Source organism: Labrus bergylta, chromosome 3 (genome assembly GCF_963930695.1).
Source record: "Labrus bergylta chromosome 3, fLabBer1.1, whole genome shotgun sequence".
Classification (NCBI taxonomy): domain Eukaryota; kingdom Metazoa; phylum Chordata; class Actinopteri; order Labriformes; family Labridae; genus Labrus; species Labrus bergylta.
Window position 1 is genome coordinate 17164523 of NC_089197.1, and position 22676 is coordinate 17187198.

Sequence of the window (22676 nt, forward strand, 5' to 3'; positions counted from 1 at the left end):
AATAACTTTTCTGTGGATCTTACTTTTTTGGCCTTTTTTCTTCTGCTGTTGCCTGTGTTTTATTTACAACCCTGACTGAACATGCTGTGTAGAAAACATGAGCTCTACAAAGATCATCTCTCTCTCTCTTTCTTCTCCTCCACCCACCTATGGCAATGAACCATTAGTAGTCACCATCCAGCACCACACAGCAGCCGGTTCCAGTGGGTGTCTGCGTTGATTGCATTGGTTCTGTTCCAGGTACACCTGGCTGTGTGTGCCTGTAAGTTCACCTCGGGTGACTGTTTGTGTTAGAACCTTGGTGATTACAACCTGTTTAATTCAGAATTAGATATTTGTAGAAAATCCTTTAAATAGACAGAGATGCAGAAAGAGAGATGTTATTTGTGAGGCCTCCAATATCATATTCATGAAAGACTTGGTCTGGAAGGAAACACGGTATCAGTGCTTAATCTTTTCAGAATCCACACCTGTCATTTAGTCGTGATCAAAGTCATAAAAACACTGTGAAGTTCAGATAGCACCAGCAAAGAAAGTCAGCCTTGGCGAATATTCAGCGTCACACTTACTCTATGTGAGCTTTTGAGTTATTTATCGGAATAGAAACTATTTATTTATTCTCTGTGTATGTAAGGTGTGTATGGTTCCTTTTGAGTGCCAGCAGCTGATTAGTTTGTTGTAAAAAATGCTGTTGCACACAGAAGGAAAAAAATAAAGACACAGGAAATAACATAATATATATTAGTACTATGCCTCTGGTTTTGATTTCACATCTGTGCAGTGTTTAACTAGCATACTTTACTGCTATTTTGTTGATTAAGAATGCCTTCTAGAATTGCATATTAAAAAAGCATGCACGTCTCATTCTTGCAGTGAAAGAGAGGAATAGTAGATGGGCATACATTGCCTAAAAACACTTCTTTGGAATGATAGTGGTGTTTTTTTTCCACATGCAATTATTAGTGCAACGGATAGCCATGTTTTTCACACAGCCAAACATTTGCTCTTTGGCAAACTAACTGTAAATCTGATATTTAGCAACTCAAAGAAATGCACTGTGTTTCTGTAGCCAAAATGTAGAATGATTCACCATCAAATAAGTGTTAATAAAAGTAACATTAAAACATAATTTAATACTACAATTTGAATTGTGTATCCCAATCCGGACCCAATCCTTTTACATTTTGTTTTTAAAGCAGTGCCCAGGGGAAAGCATTTGCCCAGCAATTTGCTTCTCAATTTAATTTGCTCATTGGCATGTCTAAAATGTAGACTTTCTGTTTGGCATTATTAATTCTACAATCATTTGCCAAATGATATCAAATCTAGCATTTCTCATCATCTTCCATCCACAGTTGCTGAACAAGATTATTGTTGCAGACTAGTGCTAAGTGTGTGGCTGTTGTAAACCCAGATAATACCCCGGAGTCTTACCAGATATGTAAGCTGGTTTTCCTCCAGTTATCTTCCTTCTGGGTTTAGAGATGTCTGATTGTGTCCAGAATGAAGCAATTCCAATAACTATGTCAGCTTGGACTCCTCGCCAAGTGGTTTGGCAGATATGAAATTAGTGCAAACAAAATGTGATTTGTGCATGCCCAGAGCTATAGAATAGCATCACTGAGCTGACTACTGTAATTGCAGTCATGAATGTATACCCAGACCAGTTTTAGGCCAACTGTTGCCTATGTTTACTTCTGACTCTTACAATTTCCTAGTTTACTTTCTGCACATGCTGCCCTCTTCATTATTTTAATACTATTGTGCCAGTTCTTCTATGTACTGACTTTACATGAGAATGAGGCCAGGGCTGGGTATTGGCAATGACCTCACAATACAATAGGTCAGACAATACATGCATCATGTATTGATGTGTATCCCAGGTGTCAGTCTGACAGCTTCGTCTCATAGTATCTGCCATTTAACTAACTTTCCAAAGCACGCACACGTCTGACTACATCGCCCTGCTCTCGGCTCCCGTTTAATTCGCCTGTCTGATCAATGCGAGCAACAAACACCAGCACCAAAGCTTCCCTGATAGTTCTCAGAGAGAGGGTGTTACATGCTGTCGTGGTGTGTTGTCTTTTTTCTGAGGTTATTTACTTGTTTGTTTCCCCCCTCCATTTCTACTTTGTTCCTGTTTGTCTTTTGTGTGTTCGCTGATTGGTGTTTTGATAATTACAAGTAGGATTGTGCCGCAGGCGCTCCTGTATGCTCAGATGTCTCACACTGGGCCATTGTTCTCTTCATTGGCTGATTAAAGAAAACAAACACACAGCTAGGTGTTATTTTGTACATCTGGTTGCACTGAATAAATGGTACAACTGTGCTAGTTTCTGATATGAGTGTGTCTTTTGCGCTGACATTGATTCATTTAACATGTAGTTAAAGAGTGAAATACTTCACACTGCAATGTATTTTTTCTCGAATGCAACATTTCAACACAATTTGTTAATACAGCTACGTGTGATACAGCATGATACAACCTTGTGGCGTCTCTAAGAATTGATTATTTAAAGCTGAAAGTTCATGAGAGGACTATCGATTTTGCCACAATTTATTCTGGTTTTAAAACTTAAACATAAATATTCAAACTCTGTCTGTCCCAGGGTTGTGTTTGTCCAAAACACAAAAGTGGCATGTTGGGCCGTAAAGAGCAAACGTTGTGTTCTTTTCCTCCTCCGCTTTTGAGCGAGGGGTGGTCAACGTGATCTGAACTTTCACTAAGCTGACATACTGGCAGGTACAAGAGAGGGAAACAGACTTTAAGACATTATTAGTTGTTCATGAAAAAAAAAAAAGATATGCCTGTCATATCAGGCTTTTCTGATACTGAAATGTCGGCATTGATTCAGCTGCGATTCCCTCACAGCTTTGCCCTGATTCAAGCAGCTTCAATCAATGCAGCTGTATCTTAGACATTAAGCCCAGCGCATTGATTCCAACTGGTGAATCGTGACACCCTCTGTGCGGGTATGTGTGTGTGTTAAGGCACACGTGTGTCTCCGCTTTGATTTCTTTCAAGGTTTTCATCCAAGGGAAAACTGTGAATGTGAATTTTAACCATGACCATGTACAAAGAGGTAAATTACCCAGGCACCTCCTGTTCCACATCTGCTCCACATGTTTCTGTAGGTCAGGGCTAACATGAGCACTGAACTAGCAAAGCAGTTCATTTGTGTGTAAGGCAAGGTACTTTGTCAGCAGGACTGTTTGTGATCATCTAGTTGTTGGTGCAGTCGTGTAGAGATGCATGCACATTTTTTATTCCCAGACTCTCTTTCTCATAGTCGATGCTTTCAATGTGTGCCTCTTTTTTACAGTATACCTCTGCCAGCCATTTCTGGTATTAACCCTTTCTATTGTCCACTGACTGTATGTAGAGGACATAGAACATATCTGAGGGGAACATGGATTGCTATGGGTCCCATGGGGGCTCTCAGAAGGAATGAGATGGATGACACACTTACAGTAAAGCCTTGCACTCTCCCTAAGGCCAGATCTGTTAAGAATGCTTTTGTACTAAACCATCAATACATGCACAGATATTACACACATCTACTATACCGGTGATGGGATTTTTGTACACACTTGGAAGTTGACTCATAATCATTTATTACCCACACGCACACACACACGCACACACACACACACACACACACACACACACACACACACACACATATACACTGAGGTCACTGCTTCAGGTCGCACTCAGCCTGAAAGTTTTCCCTTGAGTGTTTGCTAACAACTGGCTACAAAATGGAGCTCCATGATTTCAATGTGTTTCCTCATCTGGAGAGGACTTCCACCTCTCTTTGGCCTTCTATTGATTTGAATCAATATGGTCCAATTTCATCAACACCCTTGTCCTTGGCCTACTAATGTCTGTTCTGTAGAGGACTCCGGGTTTGCATGATGAACTACAGCTCTCTTTGGGCAGATCCATACCTTTCGAGGTGATTGGGTTAATGTGTTCCCCTGAGCCGTGATGTGTACAACCTCCTATTCCGCGACATCATTTGTCTGCTGCATTGATTAGAGGTTCATTGAATTGAAAAGCCATGGCCGGTCATCAGTTCTAAGTGCATGAGGAATATGGAATAAGGTGCACATTTGGCTGCACACTGTGGCGAATGACTGTGTCCCTTTACAAGTGTTTGGTTTCTGTAAGTGTATTATTATATGTTCTTCAGTGAGTTGCGTGGACCACTGATGCATGTATTTTTAATTGCCAGGCCTGTGTGAGAGGCAGAGGCCCCTGGACAGAGGCCGAGCTAAACTCAGCCATGCCGCCCTGTCACTTAATTTGTTTCCCCTCTGACTGCTTTCCGCACTCTCTCGCTGTCTTTCTGTTTCTCTCCATGCGTTAGTCTGAGTGGTGCATGCTGACCTTCACTGGGACACAGCCATGATTCTAATTGCATTGATAGGTCAGTGAGCTCCGATGGTTGCAGGAGAGCATAGCAATATTACCCCAAAGCTCTGCGGTGGAGCTATGAGAATTTTGCTTTCTTTCCTCTGATGACTCAGAGTGGAACTGATGAAAAGAAGGAGATGGACCAACATATTGCTATTTCAGGCTATTCTTTTGAGCAGCATGATGCTGCAGCAGTATAAAACTTTGTTATATTTAGGCACTGACCGTGGAACTTGCAGCTCTTGGGACGTGCAATACATTGTTGGGGAAAAAATCATGCAGCATCTACAACATGACCCATAAGTTTCTTATTTGCAGTTTTTAAGTCTGAATTTGGGTTCTCCGCTTTCAGCTTTCATCTCTAATTAGTGAAGCCAGAGAAACTAATTTGTCCTTATTTAACTACTTCACTTTGTTTCTCAGGAAAGCCACAAAAAATGTCTGTGGAAGAGTTTACTTTGAAGCAGCTGCAGGAAGTGTTAGGTTTGCTTAAACAGTGTGTCAACATGGAGCACATGCTAGCCTCTGCATGCACACGCTTTCTGTGCTTCTGCTACTCTTTGTTCCCTTGCAGTTTTCTCCACTGATATTTAATGCCTGAAGAAGGGCTTTTATTTATTTGTCTTAAAAAAAACTTTTTTTGATGATATAAGCTGCATCTTACACTTACCCCCTTGAGCAGCGAAGCACCATATGTTAAAATCTGCCAGTTATATGTTGATTGTATTTATATATTTAACTACAATATCACCCAGTCTTGCACCAGCTTGGCTTGATCTTTCCTGTCTCTTAATTTTAATTCTGATACGGGTTGATTTGATCTCATTTCTTCCTGCCAACTGGTGGGTGGGTGTCTGCACACGCTCCTGCCCACGGGCTTCTGCATGTGTGTGTCATGTTTATTCATCAAAGATTATATCTGAAATCAAGTGGAAGCGTAAAATTAGCATATTGTAAAAATCAGTGAGTAGAGAAATATAAAGCGCTTTTTTTTGTGTTCTGTGTCAGTAGACATGCCTTCAGTGCTCATACATGTTGTCATGTTAACCTACATTTTGGATTGATTTAATATTGGATTCAGTCACTGTGTATTACATTACCATTATGTTGAAATGGAGCTGAACTCTTGACAGCATTTAACCAGAGATTCATCTTTCATTTTCTTTTGGGATATCATTTATTTTTCAGTCAGTAGTTGTGCCTTATCTTTTGTAGATTTCTGATGGAATATTGAATAAGTAACTGAGTGGTCTACCGTTAGTGCTGTGAAACATTTTGGAGGATGTTTTTTTTATGAATGAACCTCTTGTCAGTCATTAGGTAAGTGTCTCTATTGTAATCATTAATTTGAGTCATATATGGTAATGGTTACAAAACAAGCTTTTATGAATTGTTGAATACCAGACACAATCTGACAAGCAGTTTTCTAAGTAGGAGTTTTACAGATTCTAACTACAATGTAAAAATAGGTCCTGACTCACATATCCCCCCCCCCCCCCCGTCTGACTGCTGTCGTTACACAACAAAGAGCAATCTAAATGTATATACTGTACATTTAGGATATATGAAATCTCACAAGGTCCTTGACTTGATGCAAGTCGACACTAGTCTTTTGAAATTCAGATAGAGTTATAACAGGGGAAACTGCCGCCAACCAATGATTCTTTTCTTAATTAATCTACTAAAATATGATAAAGAAAATTGAAAAAATGCTCCAGAGCTCAATATGAAACCTCCTTATGTGCTTTTTTCATTCAAACAAGAGTCCAAAAGACTTTTCATTCTAACATAAATGACAAAGAAAAGGAACAATTAGCTGACAATTAATTGACACCTATTCTTCTAAAATTACTGAAAACATTCATTGATTATAAAGACAACTGGCCTTACATTTATCTTCAACAAATACTTTAATTATTGCAGTTTAACAATTCAGACCCAAAGCTGTCATATGTTTTACTTAATTCACTGTGAGTAAAATCAATGTTATTGATATAATGTGTAAGAAATAATTATCCCGATAAGTAAATGCAGTAATGTCATTATCATTCCGTACCCTGTAGGTTATGTCGGCATATGGAAGTAAAACTCTTACTGTTCACACATACAGCTCTTGCACTGTCCGTTTCTAAAATAATGATTAGTTGGATTTATTTCTTTTCTTTTCCTTTACTTGAGTCTGGACCACTTTGGTCTGTTCGACACTGAGCTGTCAGAGGGATGCTGCATTCCAGCCTGTCTCTGCTAATTTTGCGGCATCTTGTCAAGTCTCATGTTTTTCGTTTGCTCTTAGTCTGAAATAAGAAACCGGGCCCATTACACTGTAGGAAGGAAATCGAGAACAATGCCTTCTTTCTAGTGGTCCGTGTGATTCCCGAGAAGAGATGGACAGCTCCAGGCTGAGAGTTACAGTACAAATAAACGAATGAAAAAAAAAAGTAAGCTCCAGACAGTGAGGGAGACAAGAAGAGGCAAATGAGATAAAGGAGGCAGGAAAAGTGTGCAGTTCTCTGAAAGAGAGAGAGCAAAACCTGTGTTGATGGAGACAGGCTGGTTACCAGATGGGTTTTGTCAGGGAGAGAGGGGAACAGAGAGACGGAAATGGTTAAGAGATGGAGGCTGATGTGGCTGTCTGTAATGCGATATGGCAGATGCAATTTTATTTTTAGGACACAAGGCCCCAGAACGATAGGTTTTATAGGGTTTTGAGTGGGTTGATCTTTTTAAATATTCAACTTCAATGAAATATGGAGCATGACTTGGGGCTGTTTGGAATTCATAAGACTGTTTGGCAGGACTGGCCCTGCATATTGAGAGCTGTCAAGAGTCAGCCTGAGTGTTAAACACAAGCCCTCAGCTGGCAGCAGAAACAATGACAAAAGGAAACCCCTCAGAGGGGACTACAAAAGATGGAAGTCTTCCATTGGAGTTTTAAATATTTCATCACCTTTTGATGCCATGACAGTGGGTGATGCTATCTCGTGTTGCATTCTGGGTGTGAAATGATTAACCTCAGTGCAATGGCGAGGCAAAAATGACCACTTCACATTTCAAGCACTGTCGCTGTGGTTTGAGTTTCATCTACTTACCAAGGGATTCTACTTTCATATGTCCTTTCTGAAATAGAAACATGTTCTTTTCGACTAAATACTGTTCTTCCAACAAAAGAGGCCATCACAGTATATTTGAATGTTGTTGAATGTTGTCTTAAACCTCATTCGTACCAAAACTTATACCTAACCTTTTAAAACATTTAGATCCTCGCCATCAGAGAGTAAGTATGCTGGAGAAAAAAATAAACTAACAATAAACTCTAGCTTTTGGCATGACTTACAGAGGGCAAAGTTACAGTTCTTAACAAATTACATTTCGGGTAATTTTTCTCCCTACCGGTGCAAACTTTAATATACAACAAGGAATTATATTTAAGATGTTTGTTCTTTATTGTTACTTGACACCCTGATGACAATGTCAATACATGAGTAATGCCTACATTTTATTCTTATGAATATGAAACTTTGATCTCAGGGCTGAGTTATTTTTTTTGTTTTCAGAAATGACTTGCAATTAAGTACAATGTCTTTTTAATTACAGAGGCATTTATCACAGTGCTGAAAATGTCTCCTGGATACAGATGTCTTATTCAGGTTATGTTCTCCGTAATCCACTGCAGTGTGTGTGTGTGTGTGTGTGTGCGTGCGTGCGTGCGTGCGTGCGTGCGTGCGTGCGTGCGTGCGTGTGTGTGTCAGCCGTTCTCTTCATCCATCATATAAACCTCCCTTCACTCATCCAGTTCATTAATCCATGTTACCGACCGATTGGAGACTAACAGAGAAATGTGTGCCTGTGTCTGTTTGTCTGCAGACGTGAGTGCGTTCGAGCTTCGTGTGTGAAGGATCAATATTTTACTCTCACAGTGTGACAGGTGTACACTGCTGGAGAAAGAAGCTGATAGAAACCCTTAGTTAGTGTGGAGCCACTGAGGGGGAATACATATGCATTAGACTCTGACTGCTGGGGATATTTACCAGCAGTAACCACACAAACAACAACAGGTAGCAGAGCCTGAAACCAAGACATGTTTAATTCATGCCAGAGACTGCAGAGTACACTGGCTGTACACCTGTAGAAGCAAAATAGCCCATGCTTATTAGACTGTGTGTGTGTGTGTGTGTCCGTCCGTGTGTGTTTGCCTCTACCCAGTGATGTGTGTCTGTTAGGCTGTCTCCCTGTGTTTGTGTCTGATGTCTGCTTTTATTAGACTTTGTTTGTGAGCGGGTACGTAGGAGACGCAGAGAAAAGAAGAGAGAGACCCCAGGAAGTGTTGCTCTCCCTGTATGAGGAAACATTCTCAGTCCATTACCCTGCATGTAGATATAATTAGAGTAAAGCAGGAGTAAGAGCCCGGGCTGCTACAACCATCTGCCAGGTGTATCTTCTCTTTGTAATACAGGCAGACAGATTTGCCAAGAGTCTAAAGTATCAGACCTTTTTTTTCTTTTTTTCTTATTGTATCTTTTACCACATTTATTAAAGATTTATTAAATCATTGACCATGGCCTCAAGGACAGCGGCTTTTTAAACAGAAGAATGCATTTGAACAAGTTGCAGAGATATCAAACTAGCCTCGGATGGATAATTTACAACACTAAACATCATGTTGTTGCTTTTTTCCTCTTTAGAGTTATGTGACCACAAGGCAAGTCATTATTTCAGGAAAACATGATTTTAAGCTGATAAGACACATTTATTTTACTTTCAAATCAGAATGCAGCTTTTTACATCTGGTTTCTGTATACAGCCATTATGTTGCTCCCTGAAAAAGGGTGATATGAATTAAAGCGGTTGTGGCTCAGTTGGTAGAGTCGCTCGTCTCTCAACTGGATGGTCGGGGGTTCGATCCCCAGCTCCTGCATCCACATGTCCCATGTGCCCTTGGGCAAAACACTTAACAATTGATATTTAGAAATTATTATTATTATTATTTTTTTAATGATAAATGGTCTATCACATTTACACGCTGATAGTTTACTATGACATTGGCTGCATGTCTGCAACATTCAAACCCTCAATTATGCTCAATTTAGTATCTTTATTTAGTTTATTGAATCTGGGCTGTCAACTCCTCAAAAGGCTGCTGTAATGAAGTTGTCATGACAACAATGCTTTATAACAGGAGGGTCTGGGTAAACGTCATATTGCCAGCATGACAGATGAGAGGAGGACTAATGAGGTCCATAAAAACTGAAGCTTTGTATTGTTTATTTTAATTGTGTTCTCAGTAGAGCTTCCTGTGCACTGTGAGACAGCGGTGTGTAGCAGTACTTGTGGCAGGCAACCAGGCTCACTTCTGAGGCATTGTTAGACGCACCAAGGCGTGCTAACGCAATGTCACGCTTGGCTGCTGCTCACAGTGACTGGGGTTCACACTGAGGGGCAGAAGACTTGAGGGACATCCAGCTCAGTCCTTTCATATCCTCCACATCGCCCTTTTTGGTTTTAAGTAGCAAACCGCCCCAACAACCCCCGACCTACTCTCTGCTCACTCTGTCACCCACACTTGATTTTAATTTGACGCAATCATGTCTGCTTAAGCATCTCAGGTGAAATGTGTTGACATGTCTTTATGCCTGTGTCTCCTGTGGACACATTTGTGCTTTGACGATTGCCATGTTGAGTTAAAGAATATTTATGAGGATGTTTACTGTGGATTTGTTTGTCAATGAGTCATACAGTGTGACCTACAAATGTCAAGGTAGTGCCCCCATTCTCTCTTTTCAACCAGTCTGGTTTCCATTCAGGCGACACAGACTGTGTTCATAGATTATCTCTGTGGATGTGTTTTCTACCTTTGTGCTGGCTTTATTTAAGTCATCGACCTAACGCCTGAAATAACAGATGCTTTTTTGAAAATTTCCCAAAAAAAACTCCTACAGTCTTCTTCAAAGCATATTTTGCTGATAATTTGCTTTTACATTTGTTCAGCATCCAAGTGATGATTATGAGGAGCCAACACTGTTGGACTCTTCATCACTGTCACTAAATCAAAATATGTGCAAAATCCAGTGATGTTAAGAAAAAACTGCAGAGCTTCTCAATCCTCTTACACACTGGGCCAACAAACTGTTGGTTTTCTTATTTCGGGAAATGAATGTTCCAAATAGCTTATAGTTTTTTGCTTCAAAAGCAGCTGTTATCCTAACCAAACATTCCAACGCCTTTTTTAGCCACAAATGTTGTGGCAGAAAAGGATACATATACAATAGGTGAGAGAAAAAAAGATCCAAACACAGTCATAAATACACAGGGCCACTAAAAAGCCTCTACATGATGCTGCTTTTCCACTAATACTGTGATGCATTCTTCCGCTGTTCAACAAAGACGTTCGGATATGAGAGAAGAGAGACAGAAGAGGAGGGCGACAAATCACAGCCCAACAATGGAGAACACTTTGATATGCATTAGAGCAGGACAGGCCTCAGTTACCTATAACAGTGCTGGTTTTCACATTACCCACAGCGATTGTTATGGTGCTCTGTCAACAATCCATCCCCACAGTACCTCCTCTTCTCTGCCTCCTTATCCCTCTCTTTTTGTGCTCTGTTTTAGTCTGCTGCAAATCACAATCATTGCCTCCTATTCATGCCACAGTCTTGAGGTTGTTTATTTTGCCCATCTTGTCATCTTCTCCCTAAACGTCCACTTTCTTCCACCCTTCCACTCTCCTTTCATTGCTTGTTGTCTCTCCTCCTTTCTTTGTCCTTTCTGCTGTTTTTTTTTTTTTCTCTGTGACTACAATGTACAAGCAAGGGGACAAACCTTCAATGACTGGTGTGTTGCCAAGTAATGATCTTTAATTACAGCCGGCCTAATGCACAGAGGCAAGCTAACAAGCTGTCTGCTGTTACCTTTTACAAGACCCGCTTGGGGACTTTTGGGGCATCACACACATTTATGACACCATACATTTTCAACTCTTAAATATAGCATCACTCTGCTGGCCTCTTGGATGTCCTCTGGATGTACAAACACAAGCACATTAAAACCGTTTTCCACAGCAGAGAACACACAGTCTCCAGCTCACACGGACCGAATGATGAGGTAGTTTTACATCAACTGTCTGGCCTCAGTGGTCATGCACAGCTGTGTATTAGAGGACAGGATGTTCTGAGAGCTGTTTGTGATTTCTTCTTGTACCCTCCAAAACCTCTGCTTGGACTGCTGTTGTTGTCTTTTCCCCATTTTACTGCTTTTCAATCAGCTGTTCTATTCAAGAGTAAATAAATGGCAGGAAAGCCTTCTAGAGTCGTCACAGTTCTAGATAAATATAGTCATCATAAATTTGAATCTGTTATATTAACAAAACTACTGTTCAATTTCACATCTTGATTTCAAGGTGGTGGATAGTTGATCAATGACTGCTTTATCAGACGCATGCTGTACTTACTGTAAATAAGGAATTAAATATAATTGGTAATATAAACTCAAATCAAGGTACTCGCGAGGTCCTTAAGTCTTAAAAGGTCCGAAGAAATCTTACACTTGTCTTGCATGGGGTTATCCTGGTAAACACAGGGACGACCAGACTTTCAAATTTAGTCTTCAGCATTGAGTGACATTCTTCAATCAGTCAATCATTATTTGTATAGTGCCAATTCATTATAAGTGTTATCTAGAGGTGCTTTACAAAAGAGCAGGTAAAAGATTCACACTCACTGTTAAGAAATAAAATGGATAGGGGGAGATGGGATAATATGCAGGAAGGTTTTCTCCTTTGTATTCCTCGTGTTCTTGTTGTCCACACTTCCTTGCCGCTGAGGTGGAGGTCTGAGCAGGCCGAGCATGACTGAGGACGTTGGTGGTTGTGGGCACGACATCAGTCCCACAATCACGACGATTCTTGGTGGTTAAAAGATGTGACCTATGTCCTCAAGTGTCCCCATGCCACTATTTCCTGTCATTTTATTGCCCAAAGCCTTCAACTGAATGAATACTCAAGTTCTGATCAGGAATGAAAGTCATCATTAATTTGCATTTCTAGTTGAAATCACTGCACTTAGCACAACATTTCTTTTCTAACCATGTTTTGGACCTGACCCGTGTGCTTCAAACTGGCCCCCAGATGTTCCACTTGTTGATGCAAAAACAGGGCAAATAGTTATCATTAAACAGAACATGCGGCAAACTGCCAATCTAGCCAGCTGTGTTGTGATTTTTGGCGTGTGTGTGTTTGATCTCGCTAACTTCAACTTGTTGTGTCACTCCGCAGAGAGAGAGAGAAGTCACTTCAATGTCTGCATTTTTGTGAGGCTGCACGACTGCTCTCTTCTTAAAGTGATCAAATACTACAAACTTCATAAGAGCGAGGGAGTAGGGAGAGGCAGTGAGAGATGAGAGGAAAGGCTCATCTGCATCTGTATTTGAAGTGGCAAATGCAAATGGACCAAATGATCTGACAAGAGGAAAATGTGAATTCCTCTCTGCAGCTATTTGCTGATAGAAAAAATAAACTCTCCGTTTCTTCAATTGGAATGGGCCTTTTGGATTTTCGACAAAATGTCAGTCTATCAGATGTTTAATAAGCCACCATGGGTCCATCATGAAATTCTTGATATTTTCAGAAGTGTTCAGAGCAGCGATTAGTCTGTTTTGGTTTAGATTTGACTTGTTTTATGCTGCAACAGAACAGTCTAAAGCCACATCTTTTCAGCAGCCAGAAAGAGGCAAAACAAGCGCAGTCAGCCAGCTCTTTTATCATTGTTTTCAAACTGTTTCTATTTCCCATTCTCTCTTCCAACAAAGCAAAGGACAGAGGCAGACTGAGGTCTGTGATGGACTAGTTGTTTAGCAAGATCGCATTGTGTTTATGTTTTAAAGGCACTGGAAAATACCATTCTCCAAGCTTTCTCATGTGCGGATTGTTGTCCAATCTCTTAACAGCTCTTCATGTATACGGGTTCGTTGTCACCACAATGGTGGCAGGCAGTGTAGATTTAACAGTCATGCAAAGATAGAGACAGGCAAACACTGCAGTCCAGACTTCATTTTCTGTCTCTTTGCTGAGGCTCCCTGTCTCAGTCTGTCTGCCTCCTAACTTCTCAAAAACTTCAAGAAAGCCGAAGGAGCAGGGAGAGAGATGAGTAGAAGCTCATCTGCATCAGCCAAAAGCGGCAAGTAGAAATAGAGAAAGTGATCTAACATGGTGAAATGTTTGATCATGTACCACTCTTTGCAGATGGAACCTCTTACCCCCTTTTACCTGGAAAGTTTCACTTTCAACTGCTATCAAATCGAGGTGTAAAGATGAAATGCAACATATCTGAAAATCAATACGAGAGCAAGACGTTGCTACACTGATTCACAGATCCAAACAAAATCTGTACAGCGATGTGTTCCTTCCATCTATGGTGAAAAAAAAAGGTTGAATATAGTTTGCTATCCTGTTAGGAATCTTAAGAGAAGATTGTTGCTTGCAAAATATGGAACAAAAAAAAGAACAACCCAGTGCTTAGGAACATTTTCTGCGTGAGCAGTCAACCCAAGGCAAGCTAAATAGAAAGCTAGCAATACTTGCACACTGTATTTGCCCCCAACTCTTCCCGGGCAAAAGCAATAGCTGAAGCAATCATCTATTTTGTTTACAAGGACATGCTACCATTTAGTGTTGTTCTAAAGACAACATTTAAATGGATGACAATGACCTCAACAACACCCATAAGTCAACATTCAAGTTTTAAAAAAATTACTGGGGTCCCCAACCAATTATTGGGGACCATCCTCCACCCCCCACCCCCCAATACCCCCCTTTTTGTCACTGCTTGTTGTTAAAGGAGAACACTGGAGTTTGGACTTAGGGGGTGAAAAAAAGTTTTTTGCTGCGTAGGAAGAGGGATGGAATCTAATATGTGATGTCACAAAGGTCTGTTCGAGCTGACAAGCACAAGTTTGAACAATAGGGATGTTGGATGAGAATGAAGTGGATTTACCTGACCTCTGGAACTCTCCGTCTCTGTTCAGGCTAGCTGTTTCATTGGATGCTGGCTGCATGAAACTCCTGTCTGAGGTTGAGTTGAAAGGTTGGTAATTTAGGCAACAAATTTTCACCATTCATTATTTTTTAGATTTATTTTTTTTGAACGAAAGAAGTATTTCTGTGGTTCTGCTGTATAGTTTTCTCTCTTTTTTCCCATCTAATTCTTGAACCTGTCCATCATGAGTTAGTCAAAGCTTAATTAGTTAAGTACTCTAAACATTCAAAGATGTGAGAGTTGCTATAAAAGCTTTGGTGCTTAGTACTTGAAGTGAAGAGATTTGTATATACTTTTGATTAACCCTATAAATCATATACACTGTGTTAGGCAAATAGAAGATATTTATGATTTTTACATCAGGTTTTGAAAATATATTTCCTGAAGGGAAAAAAAAGCGTGTGTAATAAAAGACAATGATTTTGTCCTCAAATTCCACTTGACTTGTTCTCCTCTAACCAGTGTCAGTTGTTGGGTAAAGGAAGGCCAACCTGTGAGAAGAGACGTGTTTTACATCTCTCAGATGTGTTTTACAGCTCAGATGAAGGTGCGCTTTGAGAATCTAGCGAGGCTTCAAAGGAAGGGGCAGCTAGGTGTCACAGGCAGGCAGAGTGAGGATAAACTGAACTTGCCAGCACTTTGATCATGTTCACCACGAAAGGCCAGGGCCTATTAGTGAGAAAAGGAATGCACTTTTGGATAAGAGGACCTATTGAAGTGTGTGTGTGTGTGTGTGTGTGTGTGTGTGTGTGTGTGTGTGTGTGTGTGTGTGTGTGTGTGTGTGTGTGTGTGTGTGTGTGTGTGTGTGTGTGTGTGTGTGTGTGTGTGTGTGTGTGTGTGTGTGTGTGTGTGTGTGTGTGTGTGTGTGTGTGTGTGTGTGTGTGTGTGTTTATTTATCAAATCAGTACTTTGTATTTCTTTTTCATACATAATAATTTCAGATTCATGTGGAGCAGAAAATGGTTTAAAGATAATTCATGCTAATAAATGCCAAATTCAACGACACGCATGTTTGAACTTAGTCCAGAACTGATGTTTGATATTAGCAGCTTGCCATGTTCTTTTCTCTCGAAGAAGACCGATACGGCATCTTTTTTTTAAATTTCAACCAAAGTGTAAACAAGGTATTAAAATGCAAATTGCTGATCCCAGGATTGATCATTTTTCTAACATTTGCTCTGAATCTGTGAAAGCTTTATTTAGGGGGGATACATGTATTTGCAGTCTATTTTAGAAAAAAGAACCATACATGGAGGCAGGGGGTGGGGGGGGGGGCCTAGATGACAGGTTTTTAGAGAGCGGAAAGAGAAACAGGACAGGATGGGGGAGTGTGGTGCAAGAGGACTGACAGCGGGGAATAATTGTCGTGTTTTACAATTGAGAATGCAACAACAGGAAGAGAGAGCGATAATGAGAGGAGACTTAGATATTCAGCTGTGGTAAATGTTCAGTCACAGCAGCAGGGCGACACACTCCCCCACTCTTCTTCTTGTTTGCCTAACCACTTTTGGTGTCGATGTGGATCTGAGTGTGTGTGATCGTTGGCTTTCTTTGCTTAATTTTTCAGTCAGTTCCTCCTCGGCTGCTCTCTTTCCTCCCTTTATCCTTATTTATTTGTCAGAGGTTGTGTTCAGGGACGTTCCTTGTCATTCGTCAGCGCGGCCCATAAAACACACTGTCATGACTGACTGGCCACGCTCCAAACTCATTACCGATTGGCTGACAGAGCGGGTCGCTCTGTTCTGCTCTGCTGTGTTTGACTCCTGTTTGCCAGACATTTAATGCTCAGGAAACTTTAAATGCGCTGGTGTCTTTTCCTCGTGCCACTCCTCTCAGCCTCACACTCAAGGTCACATGAATATGGATTTCCCCCTCTCCTTCCATACCGATGATGAAGTCTGAGATGTACTCAGAGGGATTATAATTCAGAACGCAGGTCTGATCTGGGCCGTGGCTCTGTTCCACTGTCTGTCTGGGTGTGCGTTTAAAGTCGGAAACCAGAGGGGAGGGCGGGAGGCTGAGAAGAAGGGGGGAGGGCTGAGAGGAATAAGAAAGATGAAGAGGGACTTCTGCAGGAGCAGAAAGCTGAGATGAAGAGCGGAGGAAGGAGAATGGATGATAATGGTGGAATCAGGGGAGGTGGAGGTGGGTGGGAGGTTGTCATGTAAGAGAAAAGGGAAAGAGACTGGGAGATTGGAAAAGGGCGACGTACAACGTTATTGAGTTTCTGCTGCAGTTGATCAGCCATATCCATTTCATCATATCGAGCTTGTTGTACGCCACAGAAAATCTGTCCTCATCAGAGTTTGTATACAGTGTGTATGCCATGGTGTGTGTTTGTGTGTGTGTTCATCCAGACCCAGCATGTGAGGTGAGTTCACGTATATACAGCATATACCTGCATGTGCATACTCGTACTAAAGCGTGTGGGTTTGCTGCAGAATGACTGACACTACATTTTTCAATTCACTTGCTTTGCTTTTTTTTAACCTCTCTGCTGCTCTCTTTCTCGCTTGTAATTCAATCTGTAGTCTCATTAACCCCTTGCTTCGACTCATTAACGAGTCAGTCGGCCAGTCCCTCTACTACTCACTCGCTCTCACGGTTGTTCTCACTGCTTTTTTTCCTCTGTTTTTCACTCGCAGAAAACAACAAGGCACCTCTACAAAGGTCTCGCTCTCGGCAGAATATTAATGTAGGCTCAGCGGCGGTGAAAGCTCACACTTACAAGGAGGCCCATGGCGAGTCTGAAGGCCATCCCTCTGCAGCCCGGGACAGGGCTGCTGCAGGAACGGAATCCGGCCGCAGGTACAGAAACAACGCTGCTAACAGCTGCTGGATGGACAGAGAGAGAGTGGTGCAAAGAGAGATGATTAGACCGACTGAGAAAGAGGTGGAGGTTGAACCTGAGTCTCTGGCCTTTCAGCCAGCCTCCACCAACGCTGCCATAAGCAGCTTTAGCACCAACGGAGAGTCAGATGTAGAGGCTCTCCTGGCCAAACTCAGGGCTTTGTGAGGTTCATTTTTTGCATTAACTCTGAGAAGACAAGGATTGTATCAACACAACTCTTTAACCTTAAAGATTTTCCTTTGACAATGAAAAAAGTTAGTTAATTAAAAAACATTTGTGACACATTAATAGCAGAAAGGAGACATAAAAAAAACAAAAGGAAGAAAAAGATTAAATGTATTTGATATATTTAGAGCATCATCAGGCAGGTACAGAACAGAAAGCTGGTCACATTCATGAAGTGTTATTCCATGACAGAGACTGATTTACAGAAGTTCAAAGGAAACTCTTGTGTTAGTTAGAGACTCTACTGAATACATTTTGCTTTATTTTTGCTAATCCTGTAAAGTATACTCCAAAAAAAATATGTCATTTATACTTTCCTGACAAAGGCAATATAATAATCAACAATGCCAAGCACTTTCCTTGTAATCCTGAAATATGCAATATTAAAAAAAGTGATTTGATTGTTTCCTCTTACTTTTGCTGTCCAACATTCTTGTAGCATTTCAAAGCTATCATTTTGACCTAGCTTTGTTTTAGTTTTTAATTACACTTTTTTTTCATATGCATGTCATGAATCATATTCTATTAATCTTATATTTTGGTATTTAATTATTTTCTTTTCATTCCTTATGAGCTGTGTTTTAGATTCAAAGCATCAGTTTGATTGTATGGATTATCTTTACAACTCTATAAAGGTACACATATCTTAATATAAAGGATCAATATTATTGTACTGTCACAGCTCATCAAAGTTACTGGATGTCAATCAACATGTTGTTTTTGTTTGAGCTGGGCTGTTTTATGTCTATATCATTGTTAGCTAGAATGTTAGATAAGACGCAGTGAGGTTTACATAAAGGGACCTGTGTCACCGATGGTTCACGTCCACAATATGACACCTGAACAAAACGTTCATCCAAAATCTACCAGACTGTCTCTCTGTATTTGTCCTTTCCTTTTATTCCCTCTGAATGGACTTACTGTACATCTTAAGCATCTTTGTAATTTCTTTGTTTCTATGGCTCACTTTTATAGATCGGTTTATAATAAAATAAAGCCAAAAAAAAAAGTGTTTTGTTGTCTTGTGCATTGATCTTGTTTCAGGAAAGACAGAAATGAATACCTGTGAGTAATTTTGTATCTGTTTGTGGGTTTATTTTTGTGGTCTTTTGTTGTCTTTCTTGTTGTGGTTATCGTACCTTTTCTAATTACCCAGTTAGAGAGAATGTTCACAGATCACATCCTGTGTGAAGAAATTTAAATTATTGAAGAAGCATCTAATTAAATTCCAACATGTCCTTGTGTCTAATATAAACAGCATTTTTACAGTGAGTACCAGCCATAGACACACCAGACACACACCAGTGTTTCCCCTACCATTATATTATATTATATATATATATATATTTATTTATTTTGGGGCTTTTTGTGCCTTTATTGTAGGGATAGGATAGTGGATAGAGTCGGAAATCAGGGAAAGAAGTAATTTAAGGATACCTTTCTGACAGAAAAGGACAGCTGTCATTAAAAGTAACCCATGAACACCAAAATTCCTTCAAGTGTTTGTGTCGTCGTGTCGGCATGTCGGCTAAACCTAGGGGAAACACGGCACACCATTGTTAACTCTGTGAACAGTCATAGTGATCACTGGTCAACAGGGATGATGGTTGCACTTTGGCTAGGAGGTCAAGGCACAAAAGTAATGAGTTAGAATTAGAAAAAGATAACTGTTTGTTTACAATAAGTAAATCTGTAATCCTTTATTGTGCAGGTTTTTTTTTTTTTTCATAATCCCTTGTATTATTCAAATCACAAATTCCACTCTCCAGTTAAAAGTTGTTCTTCACCCATGAGTCCACCCTGACCTCCACCAGAGGCAATACTCGCTCTTTGTGCTACATCCTTTGCAGGAAGAAGCCGTCACCTCTCGATAAATGTTAATGTGTTCTACTTAGCAGCTTGAATAGGAAACCTTTTAGAGGCCCTATTCCTGGAAGAGGAGTTCATTCCTAAAATATTTTACAACTGTTCTATTCATATAGAACTTCACTGACAACTGGATATTAGTTTGCAGTGCTTTCCAGCTTAAACCGGCTAAAAACAGACACTCTGTAAAAGCAATGATTTCCCCAAACTCCTCTATGTATCCATTAGGCATGGACAGTCCATGATGTCATCCAATGTCCATTAGTGGCCTGACATTCTCTGTGTGCTTGCATTACAAGCAAAACAGTGTATCTTTTTTTTTTCTCTGTCAAATCAATGCATTTAATAGAACAATGTGCCAATACTGACTCATTTTTAAGGTGTGGAAATACCTGCAGTTTGCTGCAACCTTTTAAAAGTTACAGTCTCTGAATAACCCTTGTATGATTTTCTTTTTCAAAAATCTGATAATAGGTCTCTAATTAAATGTAATATGTTGTTTGAACATCGTGTTGAAAAAGAGACTTGTGTGCAGTGTCCTTGTGGAAGGTTATGTTTTTGTAGTATACAGTGTTATTGTGATTTATGAATGGATGTGTTCATAAAAACCTTCCTAATAACTTGCACATTATAAAAATCCATGTGATCAGAGTCTCTGTGCATCTGCATTGTTAAATTGTCTGAATAAAAGCCACACCTGACTCACAGTTTGTGTGGAGCATGTGTACTTTTATCACTCAATTTATTAAATAAACAAGACATTAAAGGGCACGCTGCTGAACATATGCATCCTTTAAAACACAAATCAGCTCTATTTACAGTAAAGAAAGTCATCTGGCATTAGAGCTGAGATACGAGGAGAGAGAGAGAGAGAGATCTGTCGACCAGTTAACCCTCTATCTGACAAGGTCTGCTGGCTGTGGCCTGTCAGCTGGTAAATATCTTCCTCACCGGGAGCAAAACAACTGTCCCCACCTGGAGCCGAGCCAGAGACAAACACCTGCCCGGTGATGCACGCGGCGGTTTGGTGGAGCTGAGCTGCTGCTGCTGCTGTTGTTGTTGCTCATTCGTTGAATCAGCCTGATCTGGCTGCCGTGTGATGTTCACTGAACACTTTAAGATCAGCCTTCTGTCTTTTAAGTCCTTTCACAGCTCTATGTGAGGATGTTTTGGAACTCCCTTTCCTCTTCAGAAAATCAGCTTTCTGGTAAAGCTCAACTTATTTGTGTTTTTTTTTCTTTCCACTGCTAGACTTGCCTCCATGTTTGTATCATTAAGATGTCTTTATTTTAGCTTCCAGAGTGTTTTTTTTTTTAATCTATGTAATTAAGTGTGGGTGTTCTATTTTGCCTAATATGACATGTCTTAGGGCATGCCATGATGGCGATACATAATAATTAAAGTGCTGTAACATGCTTCACGTTTGAAATTGATTTAGATTCTCAAATACAGACCAAAAGAATGTGTGTTCCCAATTGTTTTATGATTTAAACTTTTGTTTGTCTTGCGTTTTTGCAGAAATGTGCATTGAAGTGTGGGTTGCCAGAATCCTGGTGCATAAGGCGTGTGTGTGTGTGTGTGTGTGTGTGTGTGTGTGTGTGTGTGTGTGTGTGTGTTCCAGTTAAGAACACTGTCTAATTGGTAATATAATATGATTAGCTAGAATACATTTTGTCCACATCAGGAAGAAGAACCTGTACTTGCATAGATATTGTCAATCCACTCACTGTAATTGCCTGCATGCTTTCAAGAACTAAAAAATAATTACGTTTTGTTCCAGCATCTGTGCTGCCGACCTGCTCCTGTGAAAGGAGTGCAGGGAAAATGACCGGCTAAAGTCATCCAAGGAACAAATTGAGAGGAGAAGAGAGCATAAGGAGGGTAGGATCTTGTTATGCTGAGGGAGCCTTCATTACTCACAGGCCTGTGTTCCAGCCATGAGGTTTATCTATGGGCCTAATAAAGTGGAGCAAAACATATTGTGCAGCAGATTGCAATCTGGGCTACTTTGATTGGAGATGAAGTTAAAAATGCGTCTGAGGATTTGGAGTGGGGGGGTACAAAGCAGATTAAAATATTTGTCACAATTTCCTTTCCTCATGAGTCACTGCCGTGTTTTTAACTGCCTGTACGCATTCTGTGGAATTTTCTGGTGCAAAAATGAAACGTCTTTCTATTTTCAGGTTGTTTGGCAGAATCATTTTGTAATTCACTGCTGATGATGTCAGTCACAGCTGTAGAGAGTGGTGAGGAAGGAAGCAGCCACCCGTCGCTGTCTCCAACAAAACGTGATGAAAAGCTATTAATTTGACTCGCCAAATACGTTTTGGTGGAAACGTAATTGCTGCCTGGATTAGGGCTGACTGGCACCCGCTTTTTATAATCCAGAAAGTATGATGTTCTTACACCGTGTTGACACAGTCTACACGGGGAAAGTCAGGGACTGCAGCTCTGTGTACAAATCTACTCTGGAAGTTTTTCTTTCAGCCACTGTTCTGTGCATGGAAACTCTCTCAGCAAATATTCACTGTAGTTAGCTTTGAAAGCCTGAGGTGAAAAGACCTGTAGCGTTAAAGGATGCTTTATGGATTCAAAAAAAAAAAAAGAAGTTTAAATCGTTCTGAGAAGTTATATGCCATGCTTCCCTCGCATGCTGGAATTTCTGTTGTTTTCCTGACAACTTCTTCCTACAAAAATAAAAGTCCAATAGATAACCTCATATTGCTGCTATTCTAATAGAAAAGAAAAGGTGTAAATGCTCTGTCCATGAATGCAGAAATCCTTGATGCAAAACTGAGCTCTCTAAATCTAATAAAGTATTTAATCTTCCTTATCTGCGGTTCTGTGATGTACTCATCGTTTATTACATACAGTAAATTAACTTTTTTACAGTTAAAATAGTCATAAAGAATAAGTTGTGTGTGGCAAAGTGAAATTGTGAAAACATTCCTAATAGGAGATGTTTAAAGTCGTTTTTTTATTGCCTGAAGTAAAGGCTGAAACCCTGTTGTGTCAATACTTCAGTAGTTTTTTTCTCACACAGGGGCCTGGCTACACAATGACTTTAGTCTTTTTGTTTTTGTTTAACCTAAATACACTGTATATGGAGAGCCTGCTCTACAACTGAGCTCACCCAGGGGCCCATATACACCACTGTTACAACCCCACTAAAAATAAACAACCCCTTTAAATTGCTGAAAGCCTAATTTTGTCTATAGCATGTGCTTTTCTTTGAGAGCCAAACAACTCATCCCCCCCCCCCCCCCTCTCCTCCTTCTCTTTTTTG

General features: G+C 40.3%; 1 protein-coding gene across 3 annotated transcripts in view; it reads left to right on the forward strand.

The window, feature by feature from the left end:
• LOC109985509 (protein diaphanous homolog 3) overlaps positions 1–18536 on the forward strand; it is a 167203-nt gene extending 148667 nt beyond the window's left edge. For all 3 annotated transcript variants that reach the window (XM_065952839.1, XM_065952841.1, XM_065952840.1), the window contains one exon: positions 17094–18536. In XM_065952839.1, the coding sequence (XP_065808911.1) occupies positions 17094–17464 (371 nt within the window). In that variant the 3' untranslated portion in view covers positions 17465–18536. The remainder of the gene's footprint in view (positions 1–17093) is intronic.
• The last annotated feature ends 4140 nt before the right edge of the window (positions 18537–22676 follow it).